The sequence below is a fragment of the Odontesthes bonariensis genome, chromosome 16 (assembly GCF_027942865.1).
Source record: "Odontesthes bonariensis isolate fOdoBon6 chromosome 16, fOdoBon6.hap1, whole genome shotgun sequence".
Classification (NCBI taxonomy): Eukaryota; Metazoa; Chordata; class Actinopteri; order Atheriniformes; family Atherinopsidae; genus Odontesthes; species Odontesthes bonariensis.
The window spans coordinates 37,835,307-37,857,077 of record NC_134521.1 but is presented as its reverse complement, the minus strand read 5'-3'; the positions used below and the strand labels follow the sequence as shown (position 1 = coordinate 37,857,077).

Below are 21,771 nucleotides of genomic sequence, written 5' to 3'. Positions count from 1 at the left end.
TGCACGGACACCCACCTGATTCTGAGCAGAGCTCATGGTTGTCTGGATGAATCCTCCCACTCAAACTCTTACTAACCCTGACCCTCTCCTCAGAGACTCACCTGGATCCTTCCTCTGATTTAATAAAGTTCGTCTTTAACCTCTGTGGTTTCAGCTCTTGGGTTCTTTTGTGAGTCGGCTCGGTAGCACTACCACTAACTACGAGTTTATCTTTATTTTAAAATAGCTTTTTTATTTCTCACCTGCTGCTAAAGGGAATGTTAATGATCCCAAACGTTTGTCCTCTGCTGACTGCCATGCTTTTATCACTGCGGGAAAATGATTGAAAAATCCATTTTGCAATAAAAAGACTTTTTCAAATCATTCTTCTGATTTGGAGTATCTTGATGGTTGGTATTAAAACGGATGAATGCAGAGAAGAGCCTGAATCTGCACAGCTGGATGTTTCAGTACTTTAAGCACTCCATGACACTATGTTCCACACCAGGTGGAGAATCCAGATGAGGTCGTAAAGTGAGAATTTAATGTGAACAAGTTAATTTGGGGATTCAGGATTTCAAATAGTGAATTAAGAACTTTATTTCAGTTTTAATCTATGTGACCTGAACTTTGAACTAAGGGCAACTGAACTTCTTTTTCAAGGGTTCTTCAGGTCTGAACTAGATGGTGGGGAGTATCAGCTGGTAAGCAGAGAGGGTCGATACAGTCACATGTGTCACTCAGTGGGGTCACATGGCACTGAAAGGATCGGATTATTGGCTAAATTACAATCAGACTGAGTTATTAAGTGCATGTAGACACCTTAATCTGACTAAGAATTGGATCGGATCGGATTCAGACCCCGAGATAATTGGGTTGAAAGTCACTCTAAACCTGCTTGTAGACGCTGAAGCACGTGGTGAATCAGACTTTGCGTTCTGCGCATGCTCCAGATGTTTTCCCGGGGTCGTGACCCGGAAGTCAAAGGAGACGATATTCCTGTTGTTGTCGCCGTCAGAAAGAAACAAACAACGCGATGGAGAATGCTCCGTTGGGCATCGTTTGTGCAACAAGCAGCTCATCACAGACCAAATGTAGAGGGACGTAGCTTCATCTTGCTCTGCGTTCTCCATCTTTCTCCAATTCCTGAGTTTGTTGTTGTTGGTGGTGAAGAGGTCAACAGGAAGTGGCTCTATTAGCAACAGTTGGAATGGGTACAGCGCCACCTATCATACCGGGGTATGACACGCTTTGTGCCTCTGATCCCATTCATTCAGCCCCATATATCCAAGGAGAATTACCCTGGCTCAGATAAGGAGCAGAACCCAACTATAGCTGTAATCACATTAATCTCATCATGCAGACCCACTGAGTGCTGCCTTGTAGGTGCTGGGAAGGTGATACCTGAGACCACATCCTCTGTACAAAGAGGATTTTTCCAATTTAACATAGATGGCTTCATTGACTCCTCTCTGGAACCATCTGGATGACTGAGACTCTTCATCAACAAGATGACAAACACTGAACACAAAAATACAAAAGTATTCACTGACCCATCCACATAACTAAACTCAGCTGTTCCTTCCATGGCCACAGGTGTATAAACTCCAGCCCTCAGCATGCAGACTGCTTCTTCAATTCAAACAGAAAGTAAGACACATTTGATCATATCATCCTGGAACATGGTCAGTATAAGCATCAACCCCTTTTCATTAAAATTGATCCTGGTCAAAGGGTGTGGCCATGGTGGCAGTTTGAATTTTAATGCGTCACCATTTGAAAGTTAGTTTCCTCATTTAGTCTCCGCTTATTAATCTAAGATACGAATATACTATTTTACTCAAATTATGTTTGCTGACCCATTCAACAGGAAGTCATTGTAACCGGCACATATTCACATCCAATCTTCAACAAAGTGGACATGAGTCATGCTGGTCCCAACCAGAACAGATGTTTAACTAAATATACGCATACTGCCATAGTTCCACCAACTTGTACGAGAACGAGAGTAAGTTGCTTTAACTTTGCACTTGATTGTTCTACAACACTCATATGTTGCATGATTGACAGAGATCTCAGTCTGAACACGTTTGCACATCAAAGGTCTGTGCACACCGCTGCAGTTTGTTAGTTTTCTTGCATGAACAGACATTACACCAGTCAAGGTAAAAGAATGGAGACGGGACAGTTCCCTCTTTGAGGAGTTTATTTGGTTTGATTTAAAACAGCAACAAAAAAACCCAGTCTGTAATCCATCCTGGTTAAACAGGTGAATAAACTGTTCCAACAATCCCGCTCCCTGTGTGGAAACCTCTCAATAACCATTGAAACATAGATCAACTGGGAAGCTAAACCTAAACAGAAAGTAAAATCATTTTCTAAATTAACATTGATCATCAAACTGTACTAATCACACATTTCCTCATGGTCTCACACTTGTGTGCTAACTCTTATCGCTGCCTCCATTTTCCACGAGCTTGCACTTCTCCTCTGGCGATGCTTTGAAGACGTTGGCTCTGTAGTACCGCAGCTCTTTGATGCTCTCCTGGATGTCATCCAAAGCTCTGGGGGGGGGACAACAACAGGACATATGACTTAAAGAAGACCGAAGGCCACCAGAGGCAGAAACACTGTCTGAGGACCAGGAAGTCCTTAAGGAACCAATCATATCTCATTTCAGGATTTGGGTTCCTGCTTGGAAGCTGCCAATCTTCCAAGAAGTGGACGATATGATTCCAATCCAACCTCAGTTAGCAGGTTAAAGGTTAAAGTTCATGACAGCACAGTCAGAAAATTGACAGAAAGAGGGAAATGATGCATTCACGTACAAACAGACGATGCTAAAAGAAACCCTCACAGGGATAATGGTGAGTGAATCCCAGGTTCCTGTTATTTTGCACAGTGGAATTCTAAAGGTAGCTATAGTGTGGGAACAGTGTCCTTCTGTATCTGCATCCCATATGTCTGACACATGCTGGGATAGGCAGAATGTTGCACATTCAGCATTCCATCAATGCTTTTAGTCCTCCCAGCTCAGGTGGAGGAAGAGTAGGAGTTAGCATCCATCTCCTTGATAGGTTAGAAATGAGTTTCCCTTCTTGCTTCATTTACCTGTGCGTTCCTTTCTTGTGAGGTCCCATTTTGTATTCCGCAGGAAACCAGCGTCTAAACACGTCCACAGAACAAAGGCAAAGCCACATTAATGTCTTTTTCATTCAGAGGAGAACACCATTCCATCCCTCATCATTTATTCAGGTGGGTGGGTTAGGAAGCTGCAGATCTAAGTGTCTTTGGGCAGAGATGGAAGGTTCTGCTCCTCATTAAGAAAGTGCTGGGTGCTGTTTCTCTGTCTGACAAACAAAGGGTCTTTTTCACATGTTTTTCTATCAGCAAAGTTTCCTGGTTGCATCGAGTCAGTAAGAATCTTATCCGTCCCATGCATAGCATAGCATAGCATAGCATAGATGATGCTCTCCTGGATGTCATAGCAGAGGCTGGTGTCAGCCTGCCCTCCATCCAGGATCTGTACCTGTCCAGAGTCAGGAAACGGGCAGGTAACATCTCTGCAGACCCATCACACCCTGGACACAAACTGTTTAAACTCCTCCCTTCTGCAAGGCGCTACAGAACTCTGTACGCCAAAACAACAAGACACAGGAACAGTTTCTTCCCTCAGGCTGTCTCTGTGTTAAACAGCTAAAACCGGACTTCAGTGTATCATCCTTGCACCATGCACCAATTTGCACTTCTGATTTAATCTTGTTCTATGTCTATTTTTTGTACTTGTTGCACTAAAGAGAGTGGGGTGTAACCGGAGTCAAATTCCTCGTGTGTGTCCACATACCTGGCAATAAAAAGCGACTCTGATTCTGATAGCATAGAATAGCATAGCATAGCATCTCCCACCAGTTTAAAAAACTGCAAAGAGCTACAATTAAAGGCAAGACAGGAATGTGTTACTCAACTTATTAGAGCATGTCCATTCATCAACACTGTAATAGCATTAAGTTTAATAGTAAAAGTGCAGCACATTGGCTCACTGTTAAGGTTATATCTCTGTTACATCTCAATCTGACATTTATTCTAAGAACAGCTTCTTCTGTTGGGGATATAATCATGAGTTTGTGTTTTATGAGCAGAGACATGTGTGGCTCAGCTCTGCACATCCGAATTAAGGTTAGCAGAACAGAGTTAGGGTTAGCAGAACAGACTTAGGGTTAGCAGAACAGACTTAGGGTTAGCAGAACAGAGTTAGGGTTAGCAGAACAGACTTAGGGTTAGCAGAACAGAGTTAGGGTTAGCAGAACAGGGTTAGGGTTAGCAGAACAGAGTTAGGGTTAGCAGAACAGGGTTAGGGTTAGCAGAACAGAGTTAGGGTTAGCAGAACAGAGTTAAGGTTAGCAGAACAGGGTTAGGGTTAGCGGAACAGAGTTAGGGTTAGCAGAACAGGGTTAGGGTTAGCGGAACAGAGTTAGGGTTAGCAGAACAGGGTTAGGGTTAGTGGAACAGAGTAAGGGTTAGCAGAACAGGGTTAGGGTTAGCAGAACAGACTTAGGGTTAGCAGAACAGACTTAGGGTTAGCAGAACAGAGTTAAGGTTAGCGGAACAGACTTAGGGTTAGCAGAACAGAGTTAGGGTTAGCAGAACAGGGTTAGGGTTAGCAGAACAGGGTTAGGGTTAGCAGAACAGGGTTAGGGTTAGCAGAACAGAGTTAAGGTTAGCAGAACAGAGTTAGGGTTGGCAGAACAGGGTTAGGGTTAGCAGAACAGAGTTAAGGTTAGCAGAACAGAGTTAGGGTTAGCAGAACAGGGTTAGGGTTAGCAGAACAGAGTTAGGGTTAGCAGAAAAGTGTCAGGGTTAGCAGAACAGGGTTAGGGTTAGCAGAACAGGGTCAGGGTTAGCAGAACAAGGTTAGGGTTAGCAGAACAGAGTTAGGGTTAGCAGAAAAGTGTCAGGGTTAGCAGAACAAGGTTAGGGTTAGCAGAACAGAGTTAGGGTTAGCAGAACAGGGTTAGGGTTAGCAGAACAGAGTTAAGATTAGCAGAACAAAGTTAGGGTTAGCAGAACAGGGTTAGGGTTAGCAGAACAGAGTTAGGGTTAGCAGAACAGGGTTAGGGTTAGCAGAACAGAGTTAGGGTTAGCAGAACAGAGTTAGGGTTAGCAGAACAGGGTTAGGGTTAGCAGAACAGAGTTAGGGTTAGCAGAAAAGTGTCAGGGTTAGCAGAACAGGGTTAGGGTTAGCAGAACAGGGTCAGGGTTAGCAGAACAAGGTTAGGGTTAGCAGAACAGAGTTAGGGTTAGCAGAAAAGTGTCAGGGTTAGCAGAACAAGGTTAGGGTTAGCAGAACAGAGTTAGGGTTAGCAGAACAGGGTTAGGGTTAGCAGAACAGAGTTAAGATTAGCAGAACAAAGTTAGGGTTAGCAGAACAGGATTAGGGTTAGCAGAACAGAGTTAGGGTTAGCAGAACAGAGTTAGGGTTAGCAGAACAGGGTTAGGGTTAGCAGAACAGGGTTAGGGTTAGCAGAACAGGGTTAGGGTTAGCAGAACAGGGTTAGGGTTAGCAGAACAGAGTTAGGGTTAGCAGAAAAGTGTCAGGGTTAGCAGAACAGGGTTAGGGTTAGCAGAACAGGGTCAGGGTTAGCAGAACATGGTTAGGGTTAGCAGAACAGAGTTAGGGTTAGCAGAAAAGTGTCAGGGTTAGCAGAACAAGGTTAGGGTTAGCAGAACAGAGTTAGGGTTAGCAGAACAGGGTTAGGGTTAGCAGAACAGAGTTAAGATTAGCAGAACAAAGTTAGGGTTAGCAGAACAGGGTTAGGGTTAGCAGAACAGAGTTAGGGTTAGCAGAACAGGGTTAGGGTTAGCAGAACAGAGTTAGGGTTAGCAGAACAGGGTTAGGGTTAGCAGAAAAGAGTTAGGGTTAGCAGAACAGAGTTAGGGTTAGCGGAACAGAGTCAGGGTTAGCAGAACAGAGTTAGGGTTAGCAGAACAGAGTTAGGGTTAGCAGAAAAGTGTCAGGGTTAGCAGAACAAGGTTAGGGTTAGCAGAACAGAGTTAGGGTTAGCAGAACAGGGTTAGGGTTAGCAGAACAGAGTTAAGATTAGCAGAACAAAGTTAGGGTTAGCAGAACAGGGTTAGGGTTAGCAGAACAGAGTTAGGGTTAGCAGAACAGGGTTAGGGTTAGCAGAACAGAGTTAGGGTTAGCAGAACAGGGTTAGGGTTAGCAGAACAGGGTTAGGGTTAGCAGAACAGGGTTAGGGTTAGCAGAACAGGGTTAGGGTTAGCAGAACAGAGTTAGGGTTAGCAGAAAAGTGTCAGGGTTAGCAGAACAGGGTTAGGGTTAGCAGAACAGGGTCAGGGTTAGCAGAACAAGGTTAGGGTTAGCAGAACAGAGTTAGGGTTAGCAGAAAAGTGTCAGGGTTAGCAGAACAAGGTTAGGGTTAGCAGAACAGAGTTAGGGTTAGCAGAACAGGGTTAGGGTTAGCAGAACAGAGTTAAGATTAGCAGAACAAAGTTAGGGTTAGCAGAACAGGGTTAGGGTTAGCAGAACAGAGTTAGGGTTAGCAGAACAGGGTTAGGGTTAGCAGAACAGAGTTAGGGTTAGCAGAACAGAGTTAGGGTTAGCAGAACAGGGTTAGGGTTAGCAGAACAGAGTTAGGGTTAGCAGAAAAGTGTCAGGGTTAGCAGAACAGGGTTAGGGTTAGCAGAACAGGGTCAGGGTTAGCAGAACAAGGTTAGGGTTAGCAGAACAGAGTTAGGGTTAGCAGAAAAGTGTCAGGGTTAGCAGAACAAGGTTAGGGTTAGCAGAACAGAGTTAGGGTTAGCAGAACAGGGTTAGGGTTAGCAGAACAGAGTTAAGGTTAGCAGAACAAAGTTAGGGTTAGCAGAACAGGATTAGGGTTAGCAGAACAGAGTTAGGGTTAGCAGAACAGAGTTAGGGTTAGCAGAACAGGGTTAAGGTTAGCAGAACAGAGTTAGGGTTAGCAGAACAGAGTTAGGGTTAGCAGAACAGGGTTAGGGTTAGCAGAACAGGGTTAGGGTTAGCAGAACAGGGTCAGGGTTAGCAGAACAGAGTTAAGGTTAGCAGAACAGAGTTAGGGTTAGCAGAACAGAGTTAGGGTTAGCAGAACAGGGTTAGGGTTAGCAGAACAGGGTTAGGGTTAGCAGAACAGGGTCAGGGTTAGCAGAACAAGGTTAGGGTTAGCAGAACAGAGTTAGGGTTAGCAGAAAAGTGTCAGGGTTAGCAGAACAAGGTTAGGGTTAGCAGAACAGAGTTAGGGTTAGCAGAACAGGGTTAGGGTTAGCAGAACAGAGTTAAGATTAGCAGAACAAAGTTAGGGTTAGCAGAACAGGGTTAGGGTTAGCAGAACAGAGTTAGGGTTAGCAGAACAGGGTTAGGGTTAGCAGAACAGAGTTAGGGTTAGCAGAACAGGGTTAGGGTTAGCAGAACAGGGTTAGGGTTAGCAGAACAGGGTTAGGGTTAGCAGAACAGAGTTAGGGTTAGCAGAAAAGTGTCAGGGTTAGCAGAACAGGGTTAGGGTTAGCAGAACAGGGTCAGGGTTAGCAGAACAAGGTTAGGGTTAGCAGAACAGAGTTAGGGTTAGCAGAAAAGTGTCAGGGTTAGCAGAACAAGGTTAGGGTTAGCAGAACAGAGTTAGGGTTAGCAGAACAGGGTTAGGGTTAGCAGAACAGAGTTAAGATTAGCAGAACAAAGTTAGGGTTAGCAGAACAGGGTTAGGGTTAGCAGAACAGAGTTAGGGTTAGCAGAACAGGGTTAGGGTTAGCAGAACAGAGTTAGGGTTAGCAGAACAGGGTTAGGGTTAGCAGAAAAGAGTTAGGGTTAGCAGAACAGAGTTAGGGTTAGCGGAACAGAGTCAGGGTTAGCAGAACAGAGTTAGGGTTAGCAGAACAGAGTCAGGGTTAGCAGAACAGGGTTAGGGTTAGCAGAACAGGGTTAGGGTTAGCGGAACAGGGTTAGGGTTAGCGGAACAGAGTCAAGGTTAGCAGAACAGAGTTAAGGTTAGCGGAACAGAGTCAGGGTTAGCAGAACAGGGTTAGGGTTAGCGGAACAGAGTCAGGTTTAGCAGGACAGGGTTAGGGTTAGCGGAACAGAGTTAGGGTTAGCAGAACAGGGTTAGGGTTAGCAGAACAGAGTTAGGGTTAGCAGAACAGAGTAAGGGTTAGCGGAACAGGGTTAGGGTTAGCGGAACAGAGTTAGGGTTAGCGGAACAGAGTTAGGGTTAGCAGAACAGAGTTAGGGTTAGCGGAACAGAGTCAGGGTTAGCAGAACAGGGTCAGGGTTAGCAGAACAGGGTCAGGGTTAGCAGAACAGGGTTAGGGTTAGCAGAACAGAGTTAGGGTTAGCAGAACAGAGTTAGGGTTAGCAGAACAGGGTTAAGGTTAGCGGAACAGGGTTAGGGTTAGCGGAACAGGGTTAGGGTTAGCGGAACAGGGTTAGGGTTAGCGGAACAGGGTTAGGGTTAGCGGAACAGAGTTAAGGTTAGCGGAACAGAGTCAGGGTTAGCGGAACAGAGTAAGGGTTAGCGGAACAGAGTCAGGGTTAGCAGAACAGAGTTAGGGTTAGCAGAACAGAGTTAGGGTTAGCAGAACAGGGTTAGGGTTAGCGGAACAGGGTTAGGGTTAGCGGAACAGGGTTAAGGTTAGCGGAACAGAGTTAGGGTTAGCAGAACAGAGTTAAGGTTAGCAGAACAGAGTTAAGGTTAGCGGAACAGAGTTAAGGTTAGCGGAACAGAGTTAGGGTTAGCAGAACAGAGTTAGGGTTAGCGGAACAGAGTCAGGGTTAGCGGAACAGGGTTAGGGTTAGCGGAACAGAGTTAGGGTTAGCGGAACAGAGTCAGGGTTAGCGGAACAGAGTCAGGGTTAGCGGAACAGAGTCAGGGTTAGCGGAACAGAGTTAGGGTTAGCAGAACAGAGTTAGGGTTAGCGGAACAGATTTAGGGTTAGCGGAACAGAGTCAGGGTTAGCGGAACAGAGTTAGGGTTAGCGGAACAGAGTTAAGGTTAGCGGAACAGGGTTAGGGTTAGCGGAACAGAGTTAGGGTTAGCGGAACAGAGTCAGGGTTAGCGGAACAGGGTTAGGGTTAGCGGAACAGAGTTAGGGTTAGCGGAACAGAGTCAGGGTTAGCGGAACAGAGTCAGGGTTAGCGGAACAGAGTCAGGGTTAGCGGAACAGAGTCAGGGTTAGCGGAACAGAGTTAGGGTTAGCAGAACAGAGTTAGGGTTAGCGGAACAGAGTTAGGGTTAGCGGAACAGAGTCAGGGTTAGCGGAACAGAGTTAGGGTTAGCGGAACAGAGTTAAGGTTAGCGGAACAGGGTTAGGGTTAGCGGAACAGAGTCAGGGTTAGCAGAACAGGGTTAGGGTTAGTGGAACAGAGTAAGGGTTAGCAGAACAGAGTCAGGGTTAGCAGAACAGGGTCAGGGTTAGCAGAACAGGGTCAGGGTTAGCAGAACAGGGTTAGGGTTAGCAGAACAGAGTTAGGGTTAGCAGAACAGAGTTAGGGTTAGCAGAACAGGGTTAAGGTTAGCGGAACAGGGTTAGGGTTAGCGGAACAGGGTTAGGGTTAGCGGAACAGGGTTAGGGTTAGCGGAACAGGGTTAGGGTTAGCGGAACAGAGTTAAGGTTAGCGGAACAGAGTCAGGGTTAGCGGAACAGAGTAAGGGTTAGCGGAACAGAGTCAGGGTTAGCAGAACAGAGTTAGGGTTAGCAGAACAGAGTTAGGGTTAGCAGAACAGGGTTAGGGTTAGCGGAACAGGGTTAGGGTTAGCGGAACAGGGTTAAGGTTAGCGGAACAGAGTTAGGGTTAGCAGAACAGAGTTAAGGTTAGCAGAACAGAGTTAAGGTTAGCGGAACAGAGTTAAGGTTAGCGGAACAGAGTTAGGGTTAGCAGAACAGAGTTAGGGTTAGCGGAACAGAGTCAGGGTTAGCGGAACAGGGTTAGGGTTAGCGGAACAGAGTTAGGGTTAGCGGAACAGAGTCAGGGTTAGCGGAACAGAGTCAGGGTTAGCGGAACAGAGTCAGGGTTAGCGGAACAGAGTTAGGGTTAGCAGAACAGAGTTAGGGTTAGCGGAACAGAGTTAGGGTTAGCGGAACAGAGTCAGGGTTAGCGGAACAGAGTTAGGGTTAGCGGAACAGAGTTAAGGTTAGCGGAACAGGGTTAGGGTTAGCGGAACAGAGTTAGGGTTAGCGGAACAGAGTCAGGGTTAGCGGAACAGGGTTAGGGTTAGCGGAACAGAGTTAGGGTTAGCGGAACAGAGTCAGGGTTAGCGGAACAGAGTCAGGGTTAGCGGAACAGAGTCAGGGTTAGCGGAACAGAGTCAGGGTTAGCGGAACAGAGTTAGGGTTAGCAGAACAGAGTTAGGGTTAGCGGAACAGAGTTAGGGTTAGCGGAACAGAGTCAGGGTTAGCGGAACAGAGTTAGGGTTAGCGGAACAGAGTTAAGGTTAGCGGAACAGGGTTAGGGTTAGCGGAACAGAGTCAGGGTTAGCAGAACAGGGTTAGGGTTAGTGGAACAGAGTAAGGGTTAGCGGAACAGAGTCAGGGTTAGCAGAACAGGGTTAGGGTTAGCAGAACAGGGTTAGGGTTAGCAGAACAGAGTTAGGGTTAGCAGAACAGAGTCAGGGTTAGCAGAACAGAGTCAGGGTTAGCAGAACAGAGTCAGGGTTAGCAGAACAGGGTTAGGGTTAGCAGAACAGAGTTAGGGTTAGCAGAACAGGGTTAGGGTTAGCAGAACAGAGTTAGGGTTAGCAGAACAGAGTCAGGGTTAGCAGAACAGAGTCAGGGTTAGCAGAACAGAGTCAGGGTTAGCAGAACAGGGTTAGGGTTAGCAGAACAGAATTAAGGTTAGCAGAACAGGGTTAGGGTTAGCAGAACGGAGTCAGGGTTAGCAGAACGGAGTCAGGGTTAGCAGAACAGAGTTAGGGTTAGCAGAACAGAGTCAGGGTTAGCAGAACAGGGTTAGGGTTAGCAGAACAGAGTCAGGGTTAGCAGAACAGGGTTAGGGTTAGCAGAACAGAGTCAGGGTTAGCAGAACGGAGTCAGGGTTAGCAGAACAGGGTTAGGGTTAGCAGAACAGAGTATTCTTGTCAGAGGAAAGTTGTTCTTTATCGTGGTCTGAATGATTTTCAGAATGTTTTAAGAAAGGAGTGACGCTTCTTCCCAGGCCAGAGTGCACCCAGAATGGGTTTTAATCTGGCCTGAGTGCTTTCATACCTGCAGTTAGACCTGTCCACATGTGATCAGGTCAGACGGGACACAAGTAAACACCAAATGTTTCCACATTAGTTCAAACGCTGACCTGCTAAGCTCCTTGATGGTGCTGACATCAATGATTCTGTAGTGAAGGTGGTACATGAACTGTGGCATGAACTTGTCCAGGAACCTCTTGTCTGCATGCACAGAGTTTCCTGGAGAATGACAAATCATGACATGTGACTCAGATACTCACACACCAAACCAACTGTCCTGGTGGTCTTTCACACAGCTGCTTTCACACAGCTGCTTTAACACAGCTGCTTTCACACAGCTCCTTTCACACAGCTGCCTTCACACAGCTGCCTTCACACAGCTGCCTTCACACAGCTGCTTTCACACAGCTGCCTTCACACAGCTGCCTTCACACAGCTGCTTTAACACAGCTGCTTTAACACAGCTGCTTTCACACAGCTGCTTTCACACAGCTGCTTTCACACAGCTGCCTTCACACAGCTGCCTTCACACAGCTGCCTTCACACAGCTGCTTTCACACAGCTGCTTTCACACAGCTGCCTTCACACAGCTGCCTTCACACAGCTGCCTTCACACAGCTGCTTTCACACAGCTGCTTTCACACAGCTGCTTTCACACAGCTCCTTTCACACAGCTGCCTTCACACAGCTGCCTTCACACAGCTGCTTTAACACAGCTGCCTTCACACAGCTGCTTTCACACAGCTGCCTTCACACAGCTGCCTTCACACAGCTGCTTTAACACAGCTGCTTTCACACAGCTGCTTTCACACAGCTGCCTTCACACAGCTGCCTTCACACAGCTGCCTTCACACAGCTGCTTTCACACAGCTGCTTTCACACAGCTGCCTTCACACAGCTGCTTTAACACAGCTGCTTTCACACAGCTGCTTTCACACAGCTGCCTTCACACAGCTGCTTTCACACAGCTGCTTTCACACAGCTGCTTTAACACAGCTGCTTTCACACAGCTGCTTTAACACAGCTGCTTTCACACAGCTGCTTTCACACAACTCCTTTCACACAGCTGCCTTCACACAGCTGCTTTCACACATCTGCCTTCACACAGCTGCTTTCACACAGCTGCCTCGCACAGCTGCTTTCACAGAGCTGCTTTCACACAGCTGCTTTAACACAGCTGGGAGTTCTGAGGGACATGTTCACAGATGGAGCTCTGCAGACCCAACTGCCACCTAAACCTGTTCTGTTAAATTTCAAAATGTCACAAATAATGTTGCTTTCTGAGCAAATACAGTTTAAATGGCCCAACAGTAGGATCCTATTTACCCTAACCCAACAGTAGGATCCTAATTACCCTAACCCAACAGTAGGATCCTATTTACCCTAACCCAACAGTAGGATCCTAATTACCCTAACCCAACAGTAGGATCCTAATTACCCTAACCCAACAGTAGGATCCTAATTACCCTAACCCAACATTAGGATCCTATTTACCCTAACCCAACAGTAGGATCCTAATTACCCTAACCCTACAGTAGGATCCTAATTACCCTAACCCTAACCCAACATTAGGATCCTATTTACCCTAACCCAACAGTAGGATCCTAATTACCCTAACGCTAACCCAACATTAGGATCCTATTTACCCTAACCCAACAGTAGGATCCTAATTACCCTAACCCTACAGTAGGATCCTAATTACCCTAACCCTAACCCAACATTAGGATCCTATTTACCCTAACCCAACAGTAGGATCCTAATTACCCTAACCCTACAGTAGGATCCTAATTACCCTAACCCTAACCCTACATTAAGATCCTAATTACCCTAACCCTACAGTAGGATCCTAATTACCCTAACCCTAACCCAACATTAAGATCCTAATTACTCTAACCCTAACCCAACAGTAAGATCCTAATTACTCTAACCCAACAGTAGGATCCTAATTACCCTAACCCTAACCCAACATTAAGATCCTAATTACTCTAACCCTAACCCAACAGTAAGATCCTAATTACCCTAACCCAACAGTAGGATCCTAATTACCCTAACCCAACAGTAGGATCCTAATTACCCTAACCCTACAGTAGGATCCTAATTACCCTAACCCAACAGTAGGATCCTAATTACCCTAACCCTAACCCAACATTAGGATCCTATTTACCCTAACCCAACATTAAGATCCTAATTACCCTAACCCTACAGTAGGATCCTAATTACCCTAACCCTAACCCAACATTAAGATCCTAATTACTCTAACCCTAACCCAACAGTAGGATCCTAATTACCCTAACCCAACAGTAGGATCCTAATTACCCTAACCCAACATTAGGATCCTATTTACCCTAACCCAACAGTAGGATCCTAATTACCCTAACCCTACAGTAGGATCCTAATTACCCTAACCCCAACCCAACGGTAAGCTCCTAATTACCCTAACCCAACAGTAGGATCCTAATTACCCTAACCCTAACCCAACAATAAGATCCTAATTACTCTAACCCTAACCCAACAATAAGATCCTAATTACTCTAACCCTAACCCAACAGTAAGATCCTAATTACCCTAACCCAACAGTAGGATCCTAATTACCCTAACCCTAACCCAACAGTAGGATCCTAATTACCCTAACCCAACAGTAGGATCCTAATTACCCTAACCCTAACCCAACATTAAGATCCTAATTACTCTAACCCTAACCCAACGGTAAGCTCCTAATTACCCTAACCCAACAGTAGGATCCTAATTACCCTAACCCTAACCCAACAGTAAGATCCTAATTACTCTAACCCTAACCCAACAATAAGATCCTAATTACCCTAACCCTAACCCAACAATAAGATCCTAATTACTCTAACCCTAACCCAACGGTAAGCTCCTAATTACCCTAACCCAACAGTAGGATCGTAATTACCCTAACCCTAACCCAACAATAAGATCCTAATTACTCTAACCCTAACCCAACAGTAAGATCCTAATTACCCTAACCCTAACCCAACAGTAAGATCCTAATTACCCTAACCCAACAGTAAGATCCTAATTACCTAACCCTAACCCAACAGTAAGATCTAATTACCCTAACCCTAACCCAACAGTAGGATCCTAATTACCCTAACCCAACAGTAAGATCCTAATTACCCTAACCCTAACCCAACGGTAAGCTCCTAATTACCCTAACCCAACAATAAGATCCTAAGTACCCTAACCCTAACCCAACAATAAGATCCTAATTACTCTAACCCAACAGTAAGATCCTAATTACCCTAACCCAACGGTAAGCTCCTAATTACCCTAACCCAACAATAAGATCCTAATTACTCTAACCCTAACCCAACAGTAAGATCCTAATTACCCTTACCCTAACCCAACAATAAGATCCCAATTACTCTAACCCTAACCCAACAATAAGATCCTAATTACCCTAACCCAACAATAAGATCCTAATTACTCTAACCCTAACCCAACAGTAGGATCCTAATTACCCTAACCCTAACCCAACAGTAAGATCCTAATTACCCAAACCCAACAGTAAGATCCTAATTACTCTAACCCAACAGTAGGATCCTAATTACCCTAAACCAACAGTAAGATCCTAATTACCCTAACCCTAACCCAACAGTAAGATCCTAATTACCCTAACCCTAACCCAACAATAAGATCCTTTTTACTCTAACCCTAACCCAACGGTAAGATCCTAATTACCCTAACCCAACAGTAAGATCCTAATTACCCTAACCCAACAGTAAGATCCTAATTACCCTAACGCTAACCCAACAGTAGGATCCTAATTACCCTAACCCTAACCCAACAGTAAGATCCTAATTACCCAAACCCAACAGTAAGATCCTAATTACTCTAACCCAACAGTAGGATCCTAATTACCCTAAACCAACAGTAAGATCCTAATTACCCTAACCCTAACCCAACAGTAAGATCCTAATTACCCTAACCCTAACCCAACAATAAGATCCTTTTTACTCTAACCCTAACCCAACGGTAAGATCCTAATTACCCTAACCCAACAGTAAGATCCTAATTACCCTAACCCAACAGTAAGATCCTAATTACCCTAACGCTAACCCAACAGTAGGATCCTAATTACCCTAACCCTAACCCAACAGTAAGATCCTAATTACCCTAACCCTAACCCAACAGTAAGATCCTAATTACTCTAACCCTAACCCAACAGTAAGATCCTAATTACCCTAACCCTAACCCAACAGTAAGATCCTAATTACTCTAACCCTAACCCAACAGTAAGATCCTAATTACCCTAACCCTGGTGATCCATTCAGCATTGAACCGGCTTGCCTGATGGAATCTCTTGAATCAGGATGACTTCAGTGACCAGTTCAGATTCCATCTAATTCTGCTGTATAACATCTTTATAAATAATCTGGTAATTTATGAAATGTTAGACACATGCATGAGCTATGGTTTGGTGATTTAAAACCATTCAAAGCACAGCACAGGGCTTTAGTGATGTCACACTTCTGCTGATGCAGTAAAATAACTCACCAGCTAGGGGGCACTGTCCGGGGGGAGTGTGCTGCCTGACAAAGGACAGGAACTCGTACTCAGCTTGTTCCAGGGTGATGGTGCTGTCCCGCACAGCCTGGGTCAGCCCGGACTAACAGACCAGACACAACCGTTCAGATGAAGCATCAGAAACTGGACTGATATGTTAGATCCTATATACAGACTCCCTTCTTTACAGCCGTGAGTTTGTGCTGATATATGGGACTGAGAGTGAACACTTAACACATTAACCACACTAAAGTGTCTGACCAACGTTTGACTTCAGATTACTTTACGACAACCAATCTGAAAAAATGCCTGAGCAGGTGACCAAAGATTTAATTCTATCATTGTTTTCTGAAGTGACTTATGCTGATATAACTATACTATGCTATATCAGAACATTCTGACCCTCACAGAGCAGCAGCTTCAGAGAAAAAGGCCGAGGGTCAGAGGTCAGAGGAGGCCGACTGCCTGGTTTAATAAAGCTGGAACGGAAAGGGAGTTCCTCTCCGTCTGAAAAGAGAGCGGCTCCTCCACCAGAGGCCCAGCGGCTCCTCCACCAGAGGCCCAGCGGCTCCTCCACCAGAGGCCCAGGAGCTCCTCCACCAGAGGCCCAGGAGCTCCTCCACCAGAGGCCCAGGAGCTCCTCCACCAGAGGCCCAGTAGCTCCTCCACCAGAGGCCCAGTAGCTCCTCCACCAGAGGCCCAGGAGCTCCTCCACCAGAGGCCCAGGAGCTCCTCCACCAGAGGCCCAGGAGCTCCTCCACCAGAGGCCGAGGGGCTCCTCCACCAGAGGCCGAGGGGCTCCTCCACCAGAGGCCCAGGAGCTCCTCCACCAGAGGCCGAGGGGCTCCTCCACCAGAGGCCCAGGAGCTCCTCCACCAGAGGCCGAGGGGCTCCTCCACCAGAGGCCCAGGAGCTCCTCCACCAGAGGCCGAGGGGCTCCTCCACCAGAGGCCCAGGAGCTCCTCCACCAGAGGCCCAGGAGCTCCTCCACCAGAGGCCGAGGGGCTCCTCCACCAGAGGCCCAGGAGCTCCTCCACCAGAGGCCCAGGAGCTCCTCCACCAGAGGCCCAGGAGCTCCTCCACCAGAGGCCCAGCGGCTCCAGGGTTCTGTGCTGCATCTTAGCTCCTCCTAGAACTGAGTAACTCTTCTGGAGAGGTCTCTGATGTTGTTCCTGGGTTCTGTTGGAGCAACCCTAACCTGAGGAGGGGATCAGAGGCCAAGTCAGACTCCGGGGGGGGGGGGGCGCTCATCGACTTTAAACGGCTCGACTCTTAAAAGCCCCCCCCACCAACTATCAGCCCATTATTCTGCAACTACAGACCAGCTGCCCTATGATGAGTCCTGGGGGGGACGGTGATCGGCCCACCTTAGTGAGCAGGTGACCACCTGTCAGGGACTTTATTCTCTGTTATAACACATCCTGCTGCAGATATCTGCATTATTCTGCTCCTTTTATATACTTTAGATCTTTACTGTTTTACTTCTGTTTCCTTGGAGCACATTACGAATGTGCTTTAGAATGAAAATAAAGTCTAAGTATAAGTCTTGTTATTTGTCCATATATATTCACATTCATTCCTTGATCTATTTGTGTTTACATTTCCAGATGAATAAACTTATTTCAGTTCATATTTCCTCATTGATCATCTTTCCTTGGACAGACTTTAACTCACCTTCCCATGATGCTCTTTGCACCACTCTGACATCCCGTCCAGCAGCTCGTCCGGCTGCTTAATGATCAGGTTGGGCCCCTGCCAACCAACAAAAAGATTTTTCATTTACCAGACAGGAAGGAGAAAGCTGTGCAACGCTGTTAGTGTTCATGTTACCTCAGCCAGAATGTTCAGGTTAGAATCTGTGATGATGCACGCCATTTCTATGATTTGGTCTTTCTCAATGTCTAGACCCGTCATCTGAAAACAAAGAGTCACACACACGTTTAGTTTGGCCTGCCTAGAAAACAGCGCCATCTTTTCCTTTACTTTAAAAGCCTGTGGTCCAAAGCACAGCTATGACAACAGCATCTAAAACATGACAAAAACACGACAACAGCATCTTAAACAGGACAAAAACACCTTAAACAGGACAAAAACATGACAACAGCATCTTAAACAGGACAAAAACACGACAACAGCATCTTAAACAGGACAAAAACACGACAACAGCATCTTAAACAGGACAAAAACACGACAACAGCATCTTAAACAGGACAAAAACACGACAACAGCATCTTAAACAGGACAAAAACAGGACAACAGCATCTTAAACAGGACAAAAACAGGACAACAGCATCTTAAACAGGACAAAAACACGACAACAGCATCTTAAACAGGACAAAAACACGACAACAGCATCTTAAACAGGACAAAAACACGACAACAGCATCTTAAACAGGACAAAAACACGACAACAGCATCTTAAACAGGACAAAAACACGACAACAGCATCTTAAACAGGACAAAAACACGACAACAGCATCTTAAACAGGACAAAAACACGACAACAGCATCTTAAACAGGACAAAAACATGACAACAGCATCTTAAACAGGACAAAAACACGACAACAGCATCTTAAACAGGACAAAAACAGGACAACAGCATCTTAAACAGGACAAAAACACGACAACAGCATCTTAAACAGGACAAAAACACGACAACAGCATCTTAAACAGGACAAAAACAGGACAACAGCATCTTAAACAGGACAAAAACAGGACAACAGCATCTTAAACAGGACAAAAACACGACAACAGCATCTTAAACAGGACAAAAACAGGACAACAGCATCTTAAACAGGACAACAGCATCTTAAACAGGACAAAAACATGACAACAGCATCTTAAACAGGACAAAAACACGACAACAGCATCTTAAACAGGACAACAGCATCATAAACAGGACAAAAACAGGACAACAGCATCTTAAACAGGACAAAAACACGACAACAGCATCTTAAACAGGACAAAAACAGGACAACAGCATCTTAAACAGGACAAAAACAGCACAACAGCATCTTAAACAGGACAAAAACATGACAACAGCATCTTAAACAGGACAAAAACACGACAACAGCATCTTAAACAGGACAAAAACACGACAACAGCATCTTAAACAGGACAAAAACAGGACAACAGCATCTTAAACAGGACAAAAACACGACAACAGCATCTTAAACAGGACAAAAACAGGACAACAGCATCTTAAACAGGACAAAAACAGGACAACAGCATCTTAAACAGGACAAAAACATGACAACAGCATCTTAAACAGGACAAAAACAGGACAACAGCATCTTAAACAGGACAAAAACAGGACAACAGCATCTTAAACAGGACAAAAACAGGACAACAGCATCTTAAACAGGACAAAAACACGACAACAGCATCTTAAACAGGACAACAGCATCTTAAACAGGACAAAAACAGGACAACAGCATCTTAAACAGGACAAAAACACGACAACAGCATCTTAAACAGGACAAAAACATGACAACAGCATCTTAAACAGGACAAAAACATGACAACAGCATCTTAAACAGGACAAAAACAGGACAACAGCATCTTAAACAGGACAAAAACATGACAACAGCATCTTAAACAGGACAAAAACATGACAACAGCATCTTAAACAGGACAAAAACACGACAACAGCATCTTAAACAGGACAACAGCATCTTAAACAGGACAAAAACACGACAACAGCATCTTAAACAGGACAAAAACAGGACAACAGCATCTTAAACAGGACAAAAACATGACAACAGCATCTTAAACAGGACAAAAACAGGACAACAGCATCTTAAACAGGACAAAAACACGACAACAGCATCTTAAACAGGACAAAAACACGACAACAGCATCTTAAACAGGACAAAAACAGGACAACAGCATCTTAAACAGGACAAAAACATGACAACAGCATCTTAAACAGGACAAAAACACGACAACAGCATCTTAAACAGGACAAAAACAGGACAACAGCATCTTAAACAGGACAAAAACACGACAACAGCATCTTAAACAGGACAAAAACACGACAACAGCATCTTAAACAGGACAAAAACACGACAACAGCATCTTAAACAGGACAAAAACACGACAACAGCATCTTAAACAGGACAAAAACACGACAACAGCATCTTAAACAGGACAAAAACAGGACAACAGCATCTTAAACAGGACAAAAACAGGACAACAGCATCTTAAACAGGACAAAAACAGGACAACAGCATCTTAAACAGGACAAAAACACGACAACAGCATCTTAAACAGGACAAAAACAGGACAACAGCATCTTAAACAGGACAAAAACAGGACAACAGCATCTTAAACAGGACAAAAACAGGACAACAGCATCTTAAACAGGACAAAAACATGACAACAGCATCTTAAACAGGACAAAAACACGACAACAGCATCTTAAACAGGACAAAAACAGGACAACAGCATCTTAAACAGGACAAAAACACGACAACAGCATCTTAAACAGGACAAAAACATGACAACAGCATCTTAAACAGGACAAAAACACGACAACAGCATCTTAAACAGGACAAAAACATGACAACAGCATCTTAAACAGGACAAAAACATGACAACAGCATCTTAAACAGGACAAAAACAGGACAACAGCATCTTAAACAGGACAAAAACAGGACAACAGCATCTTAAACAGGACAAAAACAGGACAACAGCATCTTAAACAGGACAAAAACACGACAACAGCATCTTAAACAGGACAAAAACATGACAACAGCATCTTAAACAGGACAACAGCACCATCAGACTGACTGAATGTGCTTCCAAGCAGCCTCCTGGAACCTTTAAAGGGTTCTGATCAGCAGTTCTGCAGCTTCCTGAAGCTCTTTCAGAGTTTCTCTTTGGACATTTTCTGCTTCTTCCCTCATCTCCAGGCCAGTTCTGGTACCTGAGCATCTTCAGAGGAATGTGTTTTTTCTTTGTTCAGCCACTTAACTCTGACCTATGAACCATTCAGGCAGGAAAAAGGCTCCTAACTCAAGGGATGGACCAGTGTTGGGTCCACGCAGAACCACCAGCGAACTTTAACACGTAACACCACAAATACAGCAGAACACATGTACTACATGAACACATGTACTCAGTGTTTCCCGCAGCGCATTATAGGTAAGGCGGCCGCCTTAGCAAACTTGCACTGCCGCCTTGTCAACGTTCCCAAAAAAAAATAAATAAATAAAAAACTTTTTTTTTTTTTTTTTAAACCGAAGTAATAATGCTTTGCCAGGCTCAGACATTAAAAGACAGCATTGATAACATTGAATTGCGACACCTACTGGTTGTTAATGTAAATAGTTAATAATGTAAATAAAAAAGTGTTACAGCTCTTAAACAGCTTCGTTATTGCTCTAACAGCCCCCCCCCCCCCCCCGCCCCCCCCCCCCCGCCCCCCCCCCCCGCTGCCACCCGACGGAACGCTATCCCCTTGTCCCGGCCGACGACTCACCACCTTGACTAAGCAATTTCCTGCGGGAAACACTGTGTACTACATGAACACGGCTGCTTGGGCTTTGGGACTTGCCTCCAGGTCCACCCACACCATCCTCTGGGACATGGAGGAGGACATGCTGCTGGAGTCAGCCACGGAAGCCAGTCTGCGGGGAAAGCCGGGGCCTGTCCACGCCGCGTTGGGCTGATTTATGCCGCCGGGCCGCTGCACAACTCTGGGGCCACACAAGTGATCCGGTCTGTGTCTGAGCGGCAGAAGCAGCCTGAAAGCAGTCACTGCCCGCGCTGCACTCCGCAGGCATCCTGTCATGCTCCACTGACTTCCGGTGTTGCGCCAAAAAGTGTCCGCCTGCCAGAAATGATTGTACGGCCGTATAAGTATTTCATGTACATTTATTTTATTTTAGTTCATTATTTTTTTTTAAAGTAATTATAAATGTGAAGATTATAGAGATCTTATAACAATAAAATAAAAGGTGTTTAATTTTTTTAGTCGCTTAAAATATGCGTCACAACCGCCGATGTGAGATTTGTTTAGATAAATATTTTTATTAATACTTCTAAGCAAGTACATACAAA

The 21,771-nt window shown here is 45.2% G+C and overlaps 1 protein-coding gene across 1 annotated transcript; it reads right to left on the bottom strand.

Moving 5' to 3' along the window:
- Nucleotides 1-2,174: 2,174 nt before the first annotated feature.
- smfn (small fragment nuclease) lies at nucleotides 2,175-21,519 on the bottom strand. Its single transcript, XM_075487050.1, has 7 exons — nucleotides 21,266-21,519; nucleotides 17,538-17,621; nucleotides 17,382-17,459; nucleotides 15,699-15,810; nucleotides 11,291-11,399; nucleotides 3,091-3,144; nucleotides 2,175-2,543 (listed from the first exon to the last, which is right to left on the bottom strand). Exons 1-7 carry the CDS (start codon nucleotides 21,500-21,502, stop codon nucleotides 2,423-2,425), a joined length of 795 nt encoding a protein of 264 aa, XP_075343165.1. The 5' UTR covers nucleotides 21,503-21,519; the 3' UTR covers nucleotides 2,175-2,422.
- Between the last annotated feature and the right edge of the window lie 252 nt (nucleotides 21,520-21,771).